Raw genomic sequence first — 23,669 nt, 5'->3', positions numbered from 1 at the left:
TCGTGCTTTTCTAGTTTCTCTTGGGGATATGTGACCTGATAGCGTATTGCTATAAATAATTATTTTACTGGTATCAAAGTAGGTACTGTACACAAACACAAAGCAACATTTTCAGCATCTTTATTGGATGCTGTAAATACCAGTTTTTCAGACAGGGCTTTTTTCTTTCTTTCCTTTTTCTGTTCTTCTTTGGAATACAGTCCTGCCATTTCTGATCTTCATAACTTGGTTAGTTTTGTGCTGCCCCTTCAAGTGAAATTGCTAGTGAGTGGTATGCAGCTCACAGGCGAAGGCAAGGGGGGGCGAGGAGCACTGTGAAATTGTTGCAGCTCTGGGGGAAAGAGTAGAATAGAATAGAATAGAATCGTTTAGGTTGGAAAAGCCCTTTAAGATCATCCAGTCCAACCATTAACCTACACTACCAAGTCTACTCTAAGCCAGTCAAGGGTAGACCAGACTGAACCATGTCCCCAAGTGCCACCTCTGCCCGTTTTTTGAACACTTCCAGGATGGTGACTCCCCCACCTCTCTGGGCAGCCTGTTCCAATGCTTGACCACCCTTTCCGTGAAGAAATTTTTCCTATTATCCAACCTAAACCTCCCCTGGCGCAGCTTGAACCCATTCCCTCTCATCCTATCGCTAACTACATGGGAGAAGAGCCCAACACCCCCTCCCTGCCCCCTCCTGCCAGGAGCTGCAGAGCGATGAGGTCTCCCCTCAGCCTCCTCTTCTCCAGGCTGAACACCCCCAGCTCCCTCAGCCGCTCCCCACCAGCCCTGTGCTCCAGACCCTGCCCCAGCTCCGCTGCCCTTCCCTGGACACGCTCCAGCACCCCAATGTCCTTCTTGTGCTGAGGGGCCCAAAACTGGACACAGCATTCCAGGTGCGGCCTCGCCAGCGCCGAGCACAGGGCACAATCACCTCCCTGCTCCCGCTGGCCACGCTATTCCTGACACAAGCCAGGATGCTGTTGGCCTTCTTGGCCACCTGGGCACACTGCTGGCTCATGTTCAGCCGGCTGTTGACCAACACCCCCAGGTCCTCTTCTGCCTGGCAGCTTTCCAGCCACAAAGGAATTGTAGAGGAATTGCTTTCAGGCTGGATATTGCAGGTGATCATTACTTGTTTGTAGAAGTGAGTTATTTAAAAGAAGGAGGAGACTGGCCTTAAATGCGTATGCCCAGCAACGCCATGTAACTCATTCCTTTATCAGGCACTACAACAGGAGCACCGGGAAAAGGCTATTCACCTAAACTGATTTTTGCTCTGTGGAGGCGTTTGACAAAATGGAGGAGAGCAGACACACCGGGCCTCGCTTACACAGCGGCGATGAAGTTTAACAGCTCTGCAATACGTTTTGCTCTTCTTGTTTATTAAAATGGGTCCCGCAACTAGTAAAAATGAGCATCGATAAATCGGTGGTAGCTATCAATATACATTGATAACAATATTATTTGATTGAAGACCAACCAACGATTTTATCAAACCTTTCCCTGATGAGGCTGCGTGACAGCTACATCCATGGGAGAAGCGTAAGAATTAACAGGACGCCGATACTCGCTGGCGGCTGTTCTGACTTAACAGAATTGAGTATTCCCAGGTGAGTGTCACTGTGGCTACTGAACTAAAGAGCCATGGTACTTTGAGGTCCAAAGCACCGTCAGTTTTCCCAAGTGAGGCTCAGCAACAGAAGCGGCTTGGGAATCAGTACTCAAAAGTTTTAAGCATGCACCTTCAGTCGGAGAGAAGATGGAGATCCGTGTCATATTTTTGGGGGTAGTGGTTGAAAGGATTTTTAGGCATTCAGCAATTACTTTCATATCCATATAATCTGTCTAAGATAATTTTTTCTTTTTTTAATAAAGAGATTAGGAAGGAGGTTAGACAAAGTACAGGCTAAACACCGATAGGAAAAAAAAAAAGTTTTGCGGTTTGTGTTACTGTTCATGTGTAATTAAGATTGATTTACAAGAACTTTAATTTAGGCAACTATAAACTGCCTCGTGACTTTCTGCAGAGCAGATACAAACTTGCTCAACTGTAGATGGTCAACTTTCACATCCTAAAATCTATTTTCAGTCTGAACTAGTTTTTGTAAAAGCTGACTGTTGGATTTTTGTGTTTGTATGCAACCAGCATAACTTTGTAGCAGTGCAGCTGAAGAAAGCGAGTGTTTCAAATCCATAAAAAATCCTATTTTAGGATTTACAATGACCTCCACTTCAAACTTTCTGGTTTTCATTTGTCTATTGGAACTCCAGAGATGACTTTCTCTGAATTTGTGTCTTGGATTCAGATTTTTAACTTTGAATATATTACTTTCACAGTCTTGACCCGTATCGCCACCATTGCTGCTGCTAACACAGCTCGTGGGCACCTGGAAGAAGTCGAAGGTGTGCGTTTGGCTGTTGTTTCAACATGTAGATGCCATTTGATTTAGGAGATGAGGTCAGACTGCTCACTTTAAACAGTTGTGTGGCTTACTTTAAAAATTGTCACAGGCACAACTACAGAGACAGCGTAATTGAAAATCAGTGAATGCGAGTAACTTTATATTTAATGCTATTCTGTATTTTAACATTTCCGTAGTTTCGGACAGTGTGAGAGGAGTACTTCTGTTCTTTTAAAAGAATGTATCGAATTTCAGACTTTGTCTGAAAATGTTTTGGGTTGCTATTCTAAAACTGAATTCTGTTATTCTATTTTAATATTTTATTAGAATTGGGAGTGACTATTTTAATCTAGAATTCAATTAAAAGGACATCTTTTGAGGTCTTCTGGTAATTTTGTGTGGAGGTCTGGTACTATCTGAAGAGTATATGTGAGTGTAGGTTATAGTTTTTAGTAGTTTGACTGTTAGACTAATAAAATGTTAGCAGTTTTTACTTTAAATTGCATTTTATTAGCTAGGACTATGTAAATAGACACGTTACTGTAAAAATCAGATGTTTGTTTAGTATATGCATTAAAAGCACACTGTACATGCTATTTAAATAATTTGTGTGAGGTTTAGTTTGACAAGTAACTGGCCATTAAGACAAAGAGATGTTTTGAACAGGGTCATCTTCGCTGGAGATCGTGCAAGCTGCCTTCAGAGCTGTCCGTTATCTGTACAGCCGAGATTCATTAGCTAATACAGATGGGATAACCCGCGTGTTGCAGAACCAGAAGAGCTCAGCCCAGCAAGCCTTTCAGCAACAAAGAAATAAAAGCATTCCTCTGTAACAGGCTTCAGCACTTATCTCTGTTCTCTGGTACTGTTTGTGCTGAACCAAAGCAGCTGCTACCCTGAGTTAAGCGAGAACAAACTCAACATGGCGTGAAATTACTGCACTTCCATTCACATTCATTAGAGTTATATTGTTACCAGCTACAAGCATGACTGGTCTTTGCATGAATAATAAGAAGAAATGCTACTTTGTGAGTTTCACCTTAAAACATTAACAAGCCACAACGCAAACTTTGGAACCGTGTGTATTATGGTCCATCTAATAACATATATCATTGCAGTTTTCCTGGCGGTTGCTGCAATAATAGTTGTAAGATTTGGGAGAAGGCAGGTAGGAAGTTTCTGAATGGAAATACGGTTAAAAGGTGGCTATTAAAAATAACTCCAGAAGGTCTTGAGTGTACGTTCCCAAAGCTGTGTTGCTGCTACTGGAACATGCTACCTTGGGGAGGTTCGTCACGGGGGAGGAGAACCGGCACCCAAATCCTCAGGTACCAACGAGATGATTCCCCCTTGCCCAATTAGAAATGAGCAAGCCAGCAAGTGGAAACTTGTTTTGGTATTTATTCCTCTTCCAGCAGATCAGTTTCATCCTGCCTACTGAAAGGTTGGATTTCAGGAACAGCTCTGTCGCCTGCCCTCAGTTCGGCGTTGTCGTGTTGGTGCTGCGGCAGTGAGACCGGAGCGTGGCTAAAAATCCGCTGTGTGTGCAGTTGTAGTGGGCCCGCTTTTTACCTCCACGCACTCAAATCCGTGGTGCATTTTGTCTAAAAAGCCTTCAGGACATTAATGACAAGGAAACACCTGAAGAGCAGAGGCCCCTAATACATGCTTTGTCAGTCCAGCAGCGTAGAATTTTCCTCACCGGGTTTTCTTGTGGTCTTTCGCTTCTTGGCAGTCTTTAAGCCCAAAAGCAAAGCCAAACTATTCTTGCTCTTTTTTAAAATAATGCTGTTTTTAATGATTGAAAAAGCGCTTGAACAACGTGCAGTTAATCGATTTCTGGTATCTGTTTCACGTAGGTACGTGAATTGTACTGCACGTCTAACCTGTTTATGAAATTTTAATATGTCAAAAATACCTAAAATTTCAAAGCTGATTCTGATATGCTACTTGCTTGTTAACACTTGCAAAATGGGTTATTCTCCTGTGAGCGGTTGGAACGGTGTCTTTCTGTTGTGAGAGCACTCAAATTCAGAAGCTGATTGCTACAGGTGCAGCCTAAATAATGTAGCTAGGAGCTGCCGGAGCCTGTAAGCGTCTAAGCTTAGGGTCCCCAGCACCAGAGAAGGGCGCTGAACAAAACCACGGGCGATCTGCAGCTGGTTTTACGGGAGCGGACTTCCTCGTGCTGCAAGCAGCCAGGGTGATGCCCAAGTTTCAGATGACAGATTTTATCAATCGTGGAAGGCTGCGTTACTTGTTCGCACGCCTGTCTGCAAAAATGCTGTTTGTGCCTTCTCATTGGTTTAGGTCGGTCCGTTTCAGGTTCTGTTAAGCTTATGTAAATTGAGTAAAAGGCAAACAAAAACCCTATGAAACCTGTGAAGCTGCAGCTAATTTCTTCAACGAAGTAAACCTACAGACAGATTGCCATTGCTTTTTGCTGTACGCTCTTTTCTGTACGCTCACAACCTCTGGACGTGATCAGTGAAGACTTTTTAGTGTGTCTTTAGAGGAAGTTATATATGTTTACTGCACTAATTTATTACAGATAATAGAAATGGATAATAGATGTGAACTCTCTCAAATAAGCTGCCTGGATCTTAAGCATTGTTTTATCCTGTCTTAAAGAAATTGAAACAATTTTAGAGAATTAATTTGTTTAGAGTGTAAACCAGCAGTTGTGTCTAAAGCAAATTCTTTTGTTGTTGTTATGGTTTTAGATATGTTTCTAAGGAAAAATAATGAGACAAACCCACATATTTAATTTTCTTCATCTTACTCAAAAAGAATTGTAGACCATGCTCTAAATACGCTATCATATAGCATAAAATAAATTTTGAAGGTTTTAAATAGAATATTTTTCATAGCCAAGATAGCTATTTAACTCTTGTTCTAACTGTACTGTTGAATATAGCATAGCTGAGGAAGGTGTTTGCGGTCTGCCTAGGTGTTAATGATCGTTTGTGAGGAAATTTCGTGTTGTCAAAGGTCTCGGGTCTTGCATCTGTATGCTACTTTAGTGCATCATCGTTGCGATCCACTAGAGGAATTTCTTCCATAGCTGTGAATATCCTCTCGATAGCAGTGTTTTGGGGGGTGTGTGCGATGGTCAGCAATAGCGTCAAAACTCCAAAGGGAAAAATTAGTATTCAGTAGCATTTGCGGTGTAGTCAGTGAGGATTTTTATGAATGACATTTTACAACTTTGTTTTTGTAGCAAGACTATATCTATTCAGTTCCCAGGAATCAGGAGCTTTTAAGTTTTCTTTCACAGGTTAGAGGTTTGGTGGCTTGCCTTTTTTTTTTTTTTTTTTTTTTTTTTTTTTAAAAGCTGGTAAAAACTTGGGCGGGGGCAGAAATGCTGTCTCATAAAGAGAGAAGAATACCACTAATTAGCTGATCAGTGGTGCTTGGTCTTGTGAGCAACGGGAGCTCTCTGCTCCTGCTGGGATCAACTTTATATGAATTTGTGAGCCGCTGCCTGGTACTGGCCCTGCTGCGTGTCGCTCAGAACCTGCCTCTGCTGTAACGCCAAGCTCCGGGCCAGCCTGAAGCGTCGCCTGCTCCCGATGAATAGTACCTTGTTCTGCAGCTAGACTCGCGGAGGTGAAGCGTCATCTGTGAATGAAGTTACTATACAGTGGGAGGGAGGATATTTCAGTCTGGCCCTGGGTGAGTGCGGAGTTGCATTAACAGTGGATTTTCTGTAGCTCTTCCAGTTTTCGTTCCCTTTCTTTCCAGTTTAGGCTAGAGGCAAGAGGCAAAGGTCTTGGCGAAAATAGGAAACATATTGTGAATTACAAGACCTTTTCAGACTCTTTTCAGCTGTTTCCCACCGTAGGAATAGTCTGGTATCAACTTTCCCGAGACCCCTTCCGCCCCTTATTTAAAAGACAAATATGCAGTGGCTGTTAGCGAGTGTTCTGGCTGAGGGTGTTGGGATAGTTCTGCTCCGACTCCCAGCCACTCCTGTCCGTGGCCACTTCTGACTTTTTGGATTGATTGAGTTGGTTTGTATTTTGAAGTCAGATGTGGTGCTTGGAGATAAGGCAGATATTTGATTACCCCGCTCTAATTTTTTATTTTGATACTGAAACCAACACGGACCTGAGACAAAAGCAGCAGCCTTCCGTGTCGTCTGTAGGAGAGTCACGTGAGTGATAGAAAAGCCAGCAACTTTTTAAGGACAAATGTAGTCATCAGGGTACCTGGCTGGATGTAGATTCTTACGTGGTTACAGCAATGCACTGAGAAGAAAGTTATTTTGGTCATCCCAATAAAAATATGCAGAAAAAAATGAAGGTTTCCTAACAACTGAAGATCTAGAAACCCTGTTTTGTAGTGAGGTTTGAGAAGCCTCACCTTAAAAACCATGACTGGGAATTGAGGCACCATAATCTCCTTGCTCTAGTTCTATGGTTCTCATTATAAAATGCTATTTTCAGAATCTAATTACTTTAAATTAAAATACTTGCCATGTGCAAAGCACCTTATAATTTCTGAACTACTGTACTTCCATCCCGTGAGCTCTATGGGAGAAAGACAGGTATCATGCCTGTTTTACATTTGTGGAAGCTTAGGTACCATGTGCTGTTGCTTCTCCAGATCTAAAATGATTTCGTGATAGATCAAGTAATAGTCTTGCGCTTGCCAGTGTTCTGTCAGAATGGGATTATTAAATTTTTTGCCCTCTTAGGAAAGGAAGAAGAAAGCAGTAGACCCCACAAAATCAAATGTGTGTAACTGAGAAAATGTTTTACTCTTATAAGGTCTTTTTTGGGAGGTGAAGGAGATGTTTGTCATCACGTCTGCTCCTCTGCTCAAGGTGTTGGTCTAGCTTTGAGCCGCAGTGCGTGCCTGCGGCAGACAGTATACGCACCGATGTACCTGCGTCCGGCCGCTTTACAGCTGCCAAGCTTGACGGGGAGTGTGTAGATGTACGCTAACCGAAGAGTGATCACGCTACATGTAATACACAGTCTGTAGTACAGTGCGTAACGCCCTTTGCTTAATACTTTTTTCCCTAGAAGTGTCTTCACATTGTTTTGACTCACCGTCTAAGTTGAGAATGATAAGAACTCTAAAATATTCTTTTCTGATTTAGAAAAATTGTCTTAACAGTAGTATGTGATGTTGTAAATCTTTTATTCTGTAGGTCAGTAACAGATCCACGAGATGGAAAGAGAGTTGCACTCAAAAAGATGCCCAACGTCTTCCAAAATTTGGTCTCTTGTAAAAGGGTCTTCCGGGAGTTGAAGATGTTGTGTTTTTTTAAGCATGACAATGTAAGTAAATTCAAAGTAATTTTGAAGTCTTTGATAAAGCCTAATTGTAAAATGGAGCTATCTATAACAGAAGTATTTTTTTCTTTTAAGTTATAGAACATCTAAAATGCTTTAAAAACTCTCTAATTTTATGGTTATCAGATTTCCTGGAAACTCAGATATTACTGTTGCAAATACTATAAAAAAATGAAATTATCAAGAATCTAAGGATATTCATAATTTCCCTTCCAAAATGCTTGCAAATAGACAGGCAATACACTTTTACCTAACCTTATTTTAGGCTTTAGATTAATGTCAGTCTGCACAGAGCTATGCCGGCTGGAGATGCTTTCGCTTCCAAGCTATGTCTTATTCCACCTTCCTCTCCGCTTTGTTGGAGTTTATTGCGCTCTCAGTTCTTCTAGCAGAGTGGTTGTGCAAGCACTCCCAAATCTGCTTTAGGTGAAATCTTAAAACATTTTAAAAAATTATTTGAATTGACCCATACGGTTATGCATGAAGTGAATAAAAAAGTACTTACAGAAACTGTTCCACAAGTGCAGCTGTGGATGTGCTAACCTCTCCCGCTGATGAGCAGTAACGAGCATCTTGGGAGTGCTACCTTCTCCTAGTGGGATGGGATCAGGAAGCGGGTATCTGTTTCAGAACCTTATTTCATTGCTTTTCCTCCTGTTTGAAAGTTTACCTTTTTATATCTGAGGGTGTCGTATTCCAGGAAAGATTTTATTTGTGGTTAAGCACTGAATTCAGTTGAGTGTTGTTAGTGGGACGCAAAAGAGGTGACTGCCTTGCAAGCTTGTACCAGATTGCAGAGTCCCACCACCACCACTGTCACCAGTCCTTGGGATATGGATCCTGGGACGAGATTTCTTTTGAACTGCCCCTCACCAGGGTCTTCATTATGGAGAAGATTGTACTGAGGACTATAAAATTAAATAAAAGCATCTCTGTAAGCAGTCAGCAGTTGAGCCTGATAACCACTGGAGTTTCTGTGCTTCATCTAAATGTCATAGATATTCCTAGGACAGGATCTAAAAGGCTACACCAAGGTAGTATTTTTTCCTGTGAGAGGATGTAAATTCTGTGCTACTGCTTTTCTCCCTTTTTGCTTTGCACGGAGAGCTGAGCTTCTGATTCAGAACGTGAACAACTTTGGTTTTCGTAATTCCCATGTGGAAGCGGTATATCACAGAACTCTTAAAGATGAAAGGCAGAACAAAGTGTAATATCTTCTGCTTTTGCATTTCTCTGCTAGAAGGACTTCTTTCAAATATTTTATGGTTGTATATATTTTTGAAATAAACCAATTTTTATTGGGTAGATAAACTTATGCTTTTAAGCTAGTACTTCAACAGCTGCAAAAAGTTTCTTGAATTAAAAAAAAAAAAAAAAAGCAACACCCTGAATGTACAGAATCTGACTTGGTGGGCTATTAAATTCACGTATCTAGCGAGACAGGATATTGGTCTGTCTGTGTGGGATAGAATAAAGCTAAGCTCTGTACGAAAGGTGCAGTCTGACTGTCTGTTTGGAAGGGATTTGGTTTTGTTTGACTGGGATAGGTCTTGATCTTGTGTGGTGTTTCCTAGGTACTCTCTGCCCTCGACATACTCCAGCCTCCACACATTGACTATTTTGAAGAAATGTATCCTAAATATAAAATAGAGCACCTTAATTGAGGTAGGTGTAATTTTCATTAGCTTAGAAACTGCAAGTAGTTGGTGGTATCTATGAAATAGAACTACAAAAACCTTGAGCCTATATCTGAACGTTTTTATTTACAGAAGTGAATCTATACTATCAAAAACTCTTAGTCATTGTTAACATTGGAGGTGAAATGGTGCAGGACCGAACATGAAGCTTTGAATATGTAAGAGCCAGCACATGCAGGGCGTTGTGGTATTTACCAACAGATACTGCTGCTGCTAATGATGATTCCCCCAAAATATTTTTTTGACAACTATGTGCAGTAATTGACTTCCTCTCAGTTATTAGTACCTTAAAATACTTTCTGGTGTTTTCAGAGAGTGCTACTGTCACATGCTTTGAAACCATGACTTTTTGAGGATGTTTCAGCAGACTAGTTGGGTTGCGGTTTTCCTTGTTCAGCCTCTATCTTGATCAAGAAAACAGATTTCACACCAATATATGTGCTGCTTAATGTGCCACTGATGCAAAAGTACATGCTGTCTATGGGTAACTATATTATAAAATTGAATTTTAGTCCATAACTTGACATGAGAATGTCATGTTTTGTTTTGTGTTTTTCTTTTTTCAAACTTTGTTTGGGTTATCTTCTATTTTTGGGGTTGGGAATTTCTGCATTCTTAAATACTGAAAACTAAGTCATTGACCCAGGTAGGCTCTTACTGACTCTAGCTGGAAGAGAAGTTCTGTGACTCAAAGCAGGTTGGTTTAGCACTTTAGTTTTTAAATTGCTAGAAATTATTCTAATGTAATGAGTTAAGTACAGATTTTCAAGGTACAGAAAGGATCTAGAAATATTGTGAGATTTAGAACAAAAAGTTATTTTAAATAGGGGTAGTTCTATTCTCTGCAGAGACTTTACTAGCTACAGACCAGGAAATAAAGATTGTCTGCCCAGATTAATCCCACTGTCTGCTCTCTTCTTTATACTATTTTAAAAATTTAACATGCTAAGATCAAATTTTAGAGAAGGGTTTAGCTAACAGAAAATGAACTTGCTAATTAGCACTGAATGAGATTATTTGTTTATATTTTATTTTTTATGTGTGTAGGAAAAAAGCTCTTCACCAGACTCGTGCCCATAACAGTTCTGAGATTGTTTGCAGAGTTTTATGAACTATTCAGATATTTTTACAACATGCTGTTAGTAACAAAATATCCTCTGTAGACTTCAGTAAAAGTGATATTTTAGAGAGCAGATAATTAAATATCCCAACACATTGACATTTCAGTTATCAAATTAGCATTTCGGTACAGGGACCTGCCATACAGCTGAGGTCAGCTAATAGACTTCTGTGTTTTCTATGGAAAACCCCAAAAGCAAACACTGAAAATAAAACTCAGTGCGGAATTGTTGAAAGCAAACACTTGGATCATCGCATATTCAGTTGTGTGTCATCTCGTTATGCCGCTGCTCCTTTTACAGCTTTGCTTGCATTGCCTTTCAAGTTTATAATTCGCAACCAAATTGTGGAAATAAAAACTTCCTCCCAAAACCAAAATTGTTACCAAAAATCTCTTTGTAAATCAGGCAGGGCATAATGAAATGTCTGTTATAAGCTTTAGTAAGCTGCCAATCAATTTTCATCTAAAAATGTACACCTGTACATTCAGGAACATATAGAAAATTTTCTGATTGAGGATTTGGGTTTATTTTCTGAAATTGTGTAGTTTTTATACAGTCGTAATTGCGACCTGAGAGCTTTTTCATTAACCTGGATGCATAGTAATAGTTAGGTTTTTTAAAAAAAAAAAAAAGTCCCTGTCCCACAGACATCCGCATGATGTGTTCTGCTTGTCCTACAGGTAGCTTGCTTATGCTGGTGTCAGTCTCCACTGGAGCTGCTCAAGGTTTAGTGCACCAGCTTACTCGCATGGTTAGACTCTGGAAGGTTATTTTTTAATTACTGATAGGTTTCAGCTGCTTTTTTGTATGACCCACTTTACAAGACAATTAATGGGTGGAAAATTGTCATTCTTTATTTTTAGATAAACTGAACTTCGTGAAATATGGTTTGATCTATTTATAATACCTTGAATTCATTGGTTAAAATCACTGAGTTTAAAATACACCTACTTTCTTTGCCAAAGTACAGTGTGATTTACTGACTGGTTGAAAACATTGCTATACTGTACTAGGGCTTTTTCGTATGAATGTTAGATAAAGCTCTTAAATTTTGCTTTGATATTTCTTTCATGCGAACAGCATATGAGTAGTCCTCTAAAGTGGGAGTTTGGTTATTTGTAGAAGTTCAGTGCCCTCATTTTATAACAAGTCATATGAGTTATAAATCAGATCTAGGTTAACGATCACTCCTTTTGTGTAATTGTACAATCAAGAATATTTAAATGGGATAAGCTTATTTTTATGAGCTTAGCTAGTGCCAAGTTTCGTATATAAAACCAGAATTGTTAGTTTCCTTCATGGTTAACTGATTTTAAGTCATTCTGACTAGTATGTTATAGGCCTGTCTCTTTTTTTTTTTTTCCATTTGTTTGAATTTCTTGATTCTAATACCGGTAATAGAAGACTATTTGCTTTGTAGTCTTCTTTCTCCTTTCTGTTGAAATAATTGCAGTAAGTGCACTTATGACCCTTAAATTCATTAGAAGGATGAATGAATAAGTGTTTCAATTTATATGCACTTTTTTAATTGCATGTGCTTCTGCTTACTGTAGTACAAGAAGAACTTATTGCAGATTGATTTTAAGAAGATCAGGTAACTATATTCCATATTTGGGGGGCACAGTTGTAAAAACTTCTTTTGTTGATCCACTAGTATAGTTCCTAAGGATATCATAGTGACGTTCCATTTCCATAATAAGGTATATTGATCAGTGATAAAAGTGTAAAGGCACTGAGTCGGTACTGCTTGATTTCCTTTATTCTTTCTAAGGAGTTGTACTGCCTTTTTTGGGGAAAGAAAAAGAAGTAGTAAAGAATGACTAAAACGATATGAATGATGTGTTGCAAATGAACTGGTAGAGTTAGTTTCAATTATTCAGTGTCTCATAGGTACTAGCAAGAATTGCAAAGTATATTTTGTAAAGAGAACTCATTATAAAACTGACAAAATTTGGATGATAAATTAAACGATTCCTCAGGAACCTGGTGATGAATGAAGGAATTTTAATCTAGTGAGATTTTTGTTTTAGAATGCAAATTCTTGGCAAACTCTTAGATTGAGATACAATTTGAATGTATAATGAGGTTTTAGATTGGAAAATCTTTGTAAGCATTTAACATCTTATACGGGTATTGATATTTTTGCCAATATCACCTAGTGCAAAAATGAATAGATAATTGAGCATATATTACTCTGGGTGTCTGTCTTGAGAAAATAAATGAAAAAGAGGTTGTTAGTGAATTTTAGGTTTTGTATGTTCGTCATTAAGTTCATCATTAAGCTGAAGTTCAAGGCTTATCCCTGCAATCATCAACTTACGTTGGTGGAGCAGAAGTATAATCTCCGATACCCACGCTTGAGTGATGTTTTGGTACTGTTGTACGCCTGTGTTCCTAGGTGACTGACCTAGCTTTAAAGCATATCACTTACACAGGTAAATAGTGACTCACAGGTCTTACTAGACTATCTAAAAAGCATTTCATTACAATTAACATATCTGTTAATTCTTGATTGAACTGATTTGGCAGTATTAGGTTTACAGTTGGACTCAATGATCTTAAAGGTCTTTTCCAACCTAAAGGATTCTATGATAGCTCTCTTTTTTCCAATTACAAAATCTTCTGCAGTTGATTGTAATAGCGAATTCTGCAACTGGAGATACACAGATGTTCTCTTTTGAGAACTATCCTAAGTTTCTGTAGTAACTTTTTGAAAACTTTTTCCATTAAAGTGAATGTTAGAAGCAGCTGAAAAGACATCACTTCTGTCAGTCTTGTTATCCTGACTTGGAAAGATTTTAATACTAGGAAAACCAAAGGTGTGCAGCAATTCCTTCCCACTGATCTTAAGAGGTGAAAGAACAGTTTTCTGGCAGATTACGGAGTAAATCCCTCATATACAGAGGGTGGAGGAGGGTAGACAGGGACAAGGTAAGGTGTGGTTCCTCCAGCGCGTAACAGGGACAGTGCCAACACTGCTGGGGTACCAAGCAGCGTATGCTCAGGCGTCCTGTCCTTTCACAGCATCCTTAGAAAGGGTTTCCGTGTTTAAGTACCCTTCTGAAGTGTCATCGCGGCAAGTTCCTCTGGGCCAACGCACAAACTGAACAGGGACCTCAAGGATTAAGAGGATTAGCATGCTCCGTAGAAGGCTACGGGTTGCCAATTTGCAGCTGGTAACGCAACGGTTTGTAGCGTTGGGTCAGGCAGAATTGCGACTTAGATTCTCACTAGATATTCATGAGAACAGAATAGCTCGATGGACTTTCTACAGGTAATGAAAGCGTGGTGGTGTTACTGTCAAACCAGTAAACGGGATGAGAGAGAATGCTAGATGTCTGCTTGAATGAGCAGTGTGCCAAAATTGCTCTGTTCTCTCTAACGTGAGGCTCTTCCGCCTTGGGTTAAAATTTTGCTTTATTCAGCAGTTACGTTGGAATACCTTTATTCCAGTATTAGCAAAATCTAGTTGGATAATACTGCCTGGAACTGAAAACATTTTCCCTAGTATGCATTGATATGAAATTATTTCTATGGAGAAGATTGTGTACACATGGGAGAATACCAGGGAGGTTTTAAAGTTGAATATCATCTACTGTTAGCAGTGATCTTTCAAGTAGAATCTGCTGGCAGTATGTGCCTTGCTGTCAATGGCTCAGTAAAGACAGACTGAAATTTTTCCTTTTGTCTTTTTAATTTTAAACCTTTTATAGATACTCAATAAATTATCTTAATTCCTAACTTAAGGATTATGACTTGATTTTTGAACAACCTGAAGTGACACTGTGAGAGAAGGTTTTAAAATGTTAACTTTGACTAGGAACTCTTCACACTGTGTGTTTGACATTTGGCATTGCATTTTTTTTTTAAATCTGTTTTAAAAGCTATTTGTAGAATAAATTATCAACAGCAGTTAGTAATTTATCCACAGATCTACTACTGATTAATCCACATTCCCCCTTGCACTGTTTTGCTTTTTTTCTACTCATGGAAGTATTTGATCGTTTTACTGCGTCCGTAAGCACTGTAAAATATCAGAATAGTGATCTGCAAGAAGTGCTTTGTAGCACAAACGCATTTCCCATTTGAATACCAAATTCAGGTAACCTCAAGACCAAATAATTAAGTAACTAAGTGAAATTTTGAAACTAATGCTGAAGTAGTGGAGTTTATTTTTGTATTCTGCACACTGCGTCCTGCCATACCTCTGGGCAATGGCTCACCGTTCCATTTCAGACACCTTTTTTTTACTGACACCTGAAAACCTGAATGTCTTACTCTTGCTAACCGCAGTACGCAGCCAGGAAGACTTGTCACAACAAGCTCTATACGCAGCCCTGCAGGTGTGAGATGCCAGATGTATTTGTCTTTTCCAAAACAGAGCTTCCGCAGCATTCAACCTTCGTTTTACAAATACATAGATACAATTATTTAGATATGAAAATCAGTGATTTAATTGTACATAATACAAAATATGGTGCTTTTAAACTGCAGGTGATTAGTACCAATGCCGTTAGCTCCGAGCTGGCTGGTGACGTGGTGCTTTTGTGGAAGGCTGGGAACTCCAGCTGCTGCCGCGTTTGGAAACTGAGCAGGAGTGGAGAGGTGCGAGGTGAGAGCTGCTGCTTCGCCCAGGCACTCCTCTCATTGTGCCCCAGCTCAATGAGGTTGAAAGGCTGAAATTTTTCCATGTTAGGAACTCATCAAGAGCTGTGAAGCCCGTACCTTACACAGAAACAAGATTCCGATGGAGTTTCCATGTTTTCTTCCTGGGATGAAAAACTGCCGTCTTTATTTTTTTTTTTTTCCCCCTGCCTCCAAAACTGTGTCCCTCCAAAAAGCTTCTGCTATTGCTTGGCTGTGGTCTTTGACACGTGCCATAGATTGCCATTCCTGCATTGCATAATTAGAGGTGATTTGATGGCAGATATACCTATATCAGTAATTTTACCTATAACAGGAAAGTCAGCAAATTTTAAACAGAAAAAATAATTTAGGCATTAGATTAATTAATTTTTTTGAATAATTATTGCACTGTTTTTACATGGATCGGGTCTTTTTTTTCATGTTTTGGGTATTGATACGAAGTGAGGACATTACAGAAATATTTCTATTAGGAAGCTATAAAGTCTGCAAAGAGTTAGAAGAGAACAGAGGTGGCATCACAAACTAAGCTTGATATGATCCCAATGTAAAAACAAGTATAACTAAAGTATACTAAAATAGGAGAAAACCCCTTGTCCCCATTTTATAGAAAATCCATGAAGTATATGAGAGTTTTGTTTTAAAAAAAGCGTGTTTCTTACAGTGTCGTCCAGATAGACACCTCCACTCCACTGTTAGCATCCAGCTAATCCGCCTACCCCAGAACTTGTTCAGAGTGTGCTGGCCTCTTCCCAGAAAAGCAGCCTATAGAATTGAGTTCTGAGGTATGCAGAGACCTAATAAAGAAGGACCCAAGTCATTATGAGAATACCACATCACAGAGGGTACTTTATTCCTTTTTCAAATTTGCCTGTCACTTTGTAAAGTTTACCAACTCAGCAGGTCTCCCAGCCAGCAGAGTAAGTGAACTTCTTTTGTGCTGTGCCTTTGCCTTAATAATTATTCTGAAGCAAATTGGTACATTTGTAGTTCTAATTTTATACAGCTACTTAACTAATTACTGCTGTCAGCAGCAATTTTTATCTGGTAGTAATGTTCTGCTTAGCTGCACGTTACAGCTCCAGTGACCACCTCATAGCCAGCATATTTTATGGTTCGACTTAAGAAAGCGAGCTGCAGGTACCTGTTTGAATAGTTGATTGAAATCCCATAGGGTTTTTGTACTTTGTTTTTGCTAAACATTTATAGTACTGGCCGGAGTAAAGTCATTGACCCACTTGGGTACCAGCTGTTTAAGAAGCTGCCACATTTGTAAAAGGCAGGAACATCAAGCAAGTGCTGCTTTTGCTCTTGTTTAGAGACCTCATTAAATTATCTAGAGACAATAATCAGATAGCTGCTGTTCAAGTTAATGGCACCTCTGAGCCCCTGTCTAGAGAGCTTTATTTAATGCGCAACAGACCTGGAGTGGTGCAGGTGCCATTTCAGGCCCTCATTTAATTTAAGCTGCTTTAGTTGGCATGGCAACTAGTTGAGACATCTGGGAGACATTATGCTTGGGATTGAGATTTAGGAGGATTTGTGGCGTAGCAAAACAAAAATCTTATTATGACAAAGTGCAGAGTAATGCTTTTGGATTTTTTTTTTAATATTTTACATTAAAAATGAAATGCAAGGATTTGTTGCAGCCATAAGGTAAAAACCAAATTTTGAAAGGCCGGTATAAATATTTAAGAGGGTCTTTGTAAGAGCAAAAGAAAAATTGGAGGACTAGAAATTATGGTGCTGCAGGGTTGGGTTTTTTCTTTATGAATTCTTTATGAATGCGATTTTAATTTGGCATTTTTTTTGGTCAAAAAGTTGGCAATATTTGATTTATAAAATTAATCTTTCTGTGGTGTGCTGAAGGCAGGTGAACAATTTGGCTGATCGGGATTTGGCCGGATGGCCGGATAGGGTTTGCAGAGCAACAGATGGAAGGAGAACGTGGATTAGGTGGAGATGAAAGAAAAATCTAAGTTTTCTCTCGATTGCTGTAAGTGCAACTTGACCCGTGCCAATTAATTGGCGATAATGGTAACGACAAGTAGAAGGTTCTGCTGAAGCTGGCTTGCTGACTGTTGTTACTGAGAGGTAAATACCGTAACTGAAGTCAGGGTTTGCTGTTGTGTTTCACTTGATCCGTAGCAGAGCTGGCTGTAGAGAGCATTGAACCGCCTGACGGGCTCCTACGGGATAAGGGGGAGATTTCAAACCAACCCAAAACGCTCAACGTTGACCTAGTTGGCTTTGCTTTCAGAGAAAAGCTCGCGCCGGCACGCTCGTAAGCATAGCGCCATCAGGTCGGTGAGTTCACGGAGTCACCGGAGCTCGTGCGTGGCAGACGCGGAGGACAAGGCCAGCTGAAGCGTGCAGCCTCCTCGCGCGCAGCGAAACCCCCTTCTTCCCGCGGCGTGCGCGGCAGAGCTGCGCGCTCCGGCGTTCGGGCAGCGCCCGGTCGGAGCAGGGCAGCTGAGCTGTTGCCGATTCTGACGGCCGATCAGTTTGTATTTTTGGCAGGCTGAGCGCTGACTGCCGCTTTACCTTGAACTGCACGTGAACCCGGTGCACCAGCGGAGGCAGTGGTTGGGGCCCGGGAGATGCAGTTTTCTTTCTAACTCTCTCCTTGATCTTTTGCGTGACCTTGGCAGCGCGCACCACCTCTCTGCCGCGTTTTGGTCTGCTTTGAATGCTGCAGGGCTTGGTGTGACTTGTAATGCTTAATGCCTAATGCAGGGGACGCGGTGAGACATCTGAAACCTTGCTGCAAAGCAGTTCGCTTAACATATGGCTATCGTGTTTTACCTTCTCCAGCCACAAATGTAATAATACCAGAGGTTTTTGTTTCGACACGACTGCTAAAGGTAGCTTTTAGAACAGTAACGTTTCTTAGTTATCAAGCTTATTTTTTGTAAAAGTTGAAGATTCTCAGTACTGCAAGTTCAGTCCTTCTTGAAAGTTGACGTGCTGTGGTTTTGCTTTCAAGTCTGTTCTGAACCACAGCTCCAGAACCAAAAGTTAATTTGCCCGCGTTGGTGGTGAATGAGGCACAGGACAGCAGAGGCAGCTGCTCTGCAGCTCGGCACGCTCCTCAGCGCCGGCCGCGGCCAACGCTGGCGCCGGCCGCCCCGGGCAGCTCGGGCAGCGGGCGTCTGCAGTACCACGGGTGTTTGTCGTAGTGATTTCTGCGTGTGTTTTGTTGCTGTCGCCGCTCGGGCAGTTGACACTGTGATACTGATTTGGTGGGTTCAGATACGCTGCTTGTGGCTTCTATATTCCTCCACCTTTGAAACGTTGCATTTTTAGTATTTTTAGCGCTTCCTGAATAAACACAATACCCTTCTTAATCCACACCTTACCTTACTCTAAGCAACAGCATATACAACTCTGCATCTTCAAGTATTTGTGTAAATTATCAGTGAGCATGACTCTTGCTGCGTTCAGCACATCTCTGAGTACGTGAAATCGTGGTTTCTGGGGTGGTGGGTTTGTTGGGTGCCTTCTTTTTTTTTTTTAGTTTTTCCTCCAGGTAGAAGTTTGCTTTGGTTTTTTTTCTTTTCCTTCTGCTGTTATAACTCAGAGGAGGTTTTATGTTTTATGACTGGGATTTGTATCCATGTGTATATGATGCTTGAGAAGATAAAATAGTGGCTACTAGGTAGATTTAGGGAAGCGTATGTATTTTTAAAAGTCTGCATTACTGACTGTGTAGCGACCTGCAAGGTACTTTTGATAACCGATTTTCACAGGCTTGCACTTCCAGTTTGTCTGGTTAAACCACGTTGATGTATGTCCCCTATGAAGACGCTACTTTCGTCGTTTGTACTTTGTGGCTTACCGATCTTAAGGGGAAACTTAAAGGTTTCAAGATCATAGCAGATGCCGTTAATCATATTAAAATTTTGTTTTCTGAGTCGTAATTTGACTTTGCAATGATTTTGTAACAACTACCTTAATGCAAACGCTACTTTATTGAGTAATCTGTTTTCTTTCACAACCCATTTTTTATTTTCATTCTTGTAAGAGTCTGGAGACTTGACCTCTGAAGAAGCTTTATTCTGTACTCTATAGCTCTGACCTGTAAGAGCTCAAATTCCTAGGAGTTAGAGTAAATGTTTCAAGAGATTATGTGCTGGACTTCCTGCTTTTGCCTTAACTAATATGTTGAAGATATGTTGTCACTGAATTGATGCAGAGTGACCTCCATAAGATTATCGTCTCTCCTCAGCCACTCAGCTCGGATCATGTCAAAGTTTTTCTTTACCAGATTTTAAGAGGTAATTTTTCTTCTTTTAAATTTAATGAAAATTATGTAGTAGTAGTATTTTTTTTTTCCTGTTTCTTAATGTTTATTCTTAAGACATCCTCATCTTGAATAAGTTTCCCGTGGAAACTTGTTCTTTTATTTCATATTATGAATGAATAGCAAGCATTAATTATTCTAATTAGCAGAATATGGCAGCCCTGCTGCCTTCCATCACAGTCATGGGTAAAGATGGCAAGACTTATGCTTCAGCTGCAAAGGCTTTTTCAATGGCCTGTGAGAGTCTTAAGATGGGCGTGTGTGTTTTAACAGTCCTCCAATGCTTTTTGAGTCAAGGTACAGAAAGTACACCGAGAGTGAGCCAAATTGATAAATGTATGTAACCATACCCACTGAAGGTATTCTGGAGAAGAGTCGAGTTTCAATTGGTATGCAACAGTCCACTAAAGTCTGATTTTTAGCTAAAACAATTTACCATAACAGTAATTTTAAACTTTTTTTTTTTAGTCCATTTGGAAACTTTAACCAAGAAATGAGATTACTGTGCTTGTCTTGTAAACATCCGATCAGTGTTAGTCCAGGTGCTTTTCCATTGGCTTTATTGGAGGTTTTTCTCTGGAATAAGCTGAAAGTAAACAGTCGATTTTAGCTGGTATTAAATAAGTAGTAGATTGTATTCATAAAGAGCAGAGCAAAGAAATCTAAATTGTACCCAGAATTAGTATGGGCTATTCCAGGTACCCGTTGTGCTAGAGAAAATATTTATGCTCCTAAAGGACAAAAGGCATTTGTGCCTCTGTGATTACTGAGTTTGATGACCGGGGCAACGCTCAAAACTCTTAATTTCTATCCAAATGGCAATGCAAAACTGTCAGCTAAAGTTTGTTCAAGAGTCACTTGAATTCTCATGCCATTTGCCCAAGCGTTTGACAGAAGAGCCTAGTGTTCCCCAGTTTAATGCTAATATTTATTTTTGCTCTATCTGACCCTACTTGAATTATGGCCATTTTTCCATTTTCCATGCTTTGCCTACTACTGCAGTTCATGTGCATAAACAACCACGTTGGTATACTTTCTTCCACTGTGCTTTTCAGTGAGGTGCTTTCTGCATTACTTTCATTTTCTTAAAAAGATCAGAATTACAGGGTCAGGGACAGCAAAAGCACGCAGGAAGCAGGGGTTTTCTTTCTTTCCTAACCGCCTAAATGTGCGAAACATCGCCAGTGGCTGTGATCAGATGTCCTAAGTTCATTAGCTCTAGCTTTGAATTTTTGCAATAATAAAGTTAAGAAATGGGCCTGGGCTTTACTGTACTTTGGGCCTGTGTTCTCTTAGCCTTGTTTTACATTATCTGCTGCTGGCTTATGAGGTTTTAGTTTGAAAAAAGTGATTTTCAAAAAAAAAAATGCAAATTAGCTTGGGTTTAATCTGAGTTTATTTCAGTGCAGCTGTTACCTAGGAAATTGTCAGTCAAATTTTAGTGCTGCAGAAGTTAAAATTGTTACTGGGAAACGGAGCGGTAAGAAGCATATGTCAGTATTCCAGTGCTGTGGTTAGCAGAGTATCCATGTCATAACCAGGGAGATGATGTTTTGGTTTTTCGTGGGGTTTTTTAAATTTAAAAAAAAAAAAAAAAAGACTACTTAAATTACTTGCTCTGTCTGGTTTGTATACTCCAAAAGATTTATCCTTTCATTGAGTGACTGAGAGCATACTAGAGACCAGAAGTTAGAATCGTGTAAAAAATGAGCCAATGGCAAAGTCTTTGCTGATCAGGAGTTGCAAGACCTTCCAGGAAAATGTTGTCAGCCTTAAACTTCTTTTAAAAGGAAAAAAGGTATTTATTTTAATTTCGTTTAATATTTCAGGTCTGAAATATCTACATTCTGCTGGCATTTTACATCGAGACATTAAACCAGGGAACCTACTTGTGAACAGCAACTGTGTTCTTAAGGTGCTACTTAAATTTATTGAAAATGTACATATGTGTATGCTGTTCATTATAAATCAGTTGTTATTTTTTTTAACCAAAAAAAATTTAATATGAACACTTTTCCTGAAAGTAATTTTAAAAGAAAAAAAAGAATTTCACAGATTCTTTAAAAATTATACATGAAACAGACATCTTCCTTTCCCCTTTTCTCCTTACCTCTCCCCAAATGCCTAAAAGCAAGAGAGCCGTGATTCTTTTGTTTGCTTGTGTGGGATCTCTTGTGCCCTCGGCAGCTGAGAGAGCAGGCAGTTTCTTCAGGTATCGCAATGTTAGCGTTCAGTGTGCCAGTCAAAGCAAAGGCGACACAGAATGCCCAAGGCTCTTGCATTAACGTCTCGGGCGTACGATGTTTTGGAGGGCTTAGGCACGTTGTGTAGCTATGCCAAATAGAAAAAAATTAAATTTTGTTTACACTGATTTGCTAAGCATCCTGACTGTGAAAGTTTTTGGTCTGTTTTCTTAACCCTTCTGGTTCAAGACATTTTTCAAAATTCTCAAAATCAAAGTGAGTAGAAGGCTGAATCTTTCTGTAACATTTTGAGGCGTGTCATGAACAAATGAAATCGGGTTTGGGATGAAATACTGTGTACCCAGAGGTTGGCAGTATGTATTTTTTTTAGTGTAAAGTTTTTTAATCTTTTATATTATAAATATTGTAATGCCAACTAAAAATGTACTGTGATTTCAGATAAAATTGTAGAAAGTTTAAATGGATGTGGAATAAAGTAGCATAATTTCTTCCTATTCCCCTTTCCCTTTGCTTATGCAGTTACAGCAGATTATCTGATTTATTTAAATGCTGGTTTGGAATTTCCTGCTTCATTACCGGAAGGTTACCTATTTGAAATGCATTAAGTGTTTTGGTTATTTTAATTTTTTTATTTACCTTCTCAATTTAGATTTGTGATTTTGGATTGGCCAGGGTGGAAGAATTAGATGAATCTCGTCACATGACTCAGGAAGTTGTCACTCAGTATTATCGAGCTCCAGAAATCCTGATGGGCAGCCGTCACTACAGCAATGCTATTGACATCTGGTCTGTAGGCTGCATCTTTGCAGAATTACTTGGGCGAAGAATATTGTTTCAGGCACAGAGTCCCATACAGCAGGTATAATTAAATTTCCCTTTAAAATTTTTTCTACTGCATAATTTCATGGAATCAGTTATGCTGATGCATTTTGAACCTCAAACTTGCTTTTGTTTTGCTTGGTTTACACACAGGCAACAAACCAAGCTGCTTTGAAACACTGAAATGATAGCTTCCAGACAGTATTAAAAGTAGTGATTATTAACGTTAGCTTTTGAAATGTGTATTTTTTTTTTTTTAATCCCCTGTAATCTGCTGCAGTACCAAAGCCTGCTGTAGCATTTTATTGATAAGGTAAAGGTGATACAACTGGGATCAAGCTTTTTGTAACAACTAATATGAGAAAGTAGCAAGTTTTCTGTCAAGATATAACTGGCGATACAGTATTGTCACTTGAACTATTTAAACTGCCGATAGGTAGTATTGCTCAGACTGCTTCATTTTAGTAACACTCCAGTGTGTAAGAAGGTATTGAATATTTTTTTATGTTGTATAGCTGTGGCTAGGTATAAAAACATGAGATGCACCAGAATGCTTCATCACCATTCCAACAGTAAGCAAGCTAATGTAATATGTTATAATAATTATAATAATAATCTCTAAGTGCTATTTTTACAGTAGATAAAAAATAATGTCTGCAGCAAGATATTAGAGATGGATACATTTATGCTTCTAAGAGAAGGAACAAGATGTGCTAACATAAAAATGTTTGTCTTCAGTGCTGCTAGTACTCATCTATAGATTAGAAACCACGTAGCACTAAAATTGTGAGATTATGTATATTGATTGGGAAGAAGTAAAAACACATTCCAAACTTTTGTTAAAGGTGACATTCCCAACTCTATACTTTTCTTGTTTCTTTATGCACATAGCATTTTCACGTTTGAGAGACGTTCACGTTAGCATGCTGTTTTCAACATTGGTATATTTAAAATGTTGTTGTGTATATATTTTTTCAATGCTGTGTCCTGTCTAGTGGTACCTATCCTGTCACCGCAGTAGCTCTCCCAAGGAGGCAGTCATTCTAGACAGCACTGATGCCTTGGATGATCACAAAAAGTAGACGTCCTCCGAAAATACCCCTCTCTTGCCCTTGTGAAGAGACTGCGGAGGAGAAAAGCAGCCCCCAAAACTACTAGTTAAATTGACAGCTATTCTGTTGCAGT

General features: G+C 39.5%; 1 protein-coding gene across 2 annotated transcripts in view; it reads left to right on the top strand.

The window, feature by feature from the left end:
* Window positions 1-23,669, top strand: part of NLK (nemo like kinase) — a 65,446-nt gene that overhangs the window by 26,771 nt on the left and 15,006 nt on the right. For both annotated transcript variants that reach the window (XM_075719886.1, XM_075719887.1), the window contains exons 2-6: window positions 7,552-7,681; window positions 9,271-9,326; window positions 19,329-19,435; window positions 21,291-21,376; window positions 22,315-22,524. In XM_075719886.1, the coding sequence (XP_075576001.1) occupies window positions 7,552-7,681; window positions 9,271-9,326; window positions 19,329-19,435; window positions 21,291-21,376; window positions 22,315-22,524 (589 nt within the window). The remainder of the gene's footprint in view (window positions 1-7,551; window positions 7,682-9,270; window positions 9,327-19,328; window positions 19,436-21,290; window positions 21,377-22,314; window positions 22,525-23,669) is intronic.

Source organism: Pelecanus crispus, chromosome 12 (genome assembly GCF_030463565.1).
Source record: "Pelecanus crispus isolate bPelCri1 chromosome 12, bPelCri1.pri, whole genome shotgun sequence".
Classification (NCBI taxonomy): Eukaryota; Metazoa; Chordata; class Aves; order Pelecaniformes; family Pelecanidae; genus Pelecanus; species Pelecanus crispus.
Note: the sequence above shows the minus strand (reverse complement) of the source record. Positions and strands in the feature narration are given on the sequence as shown.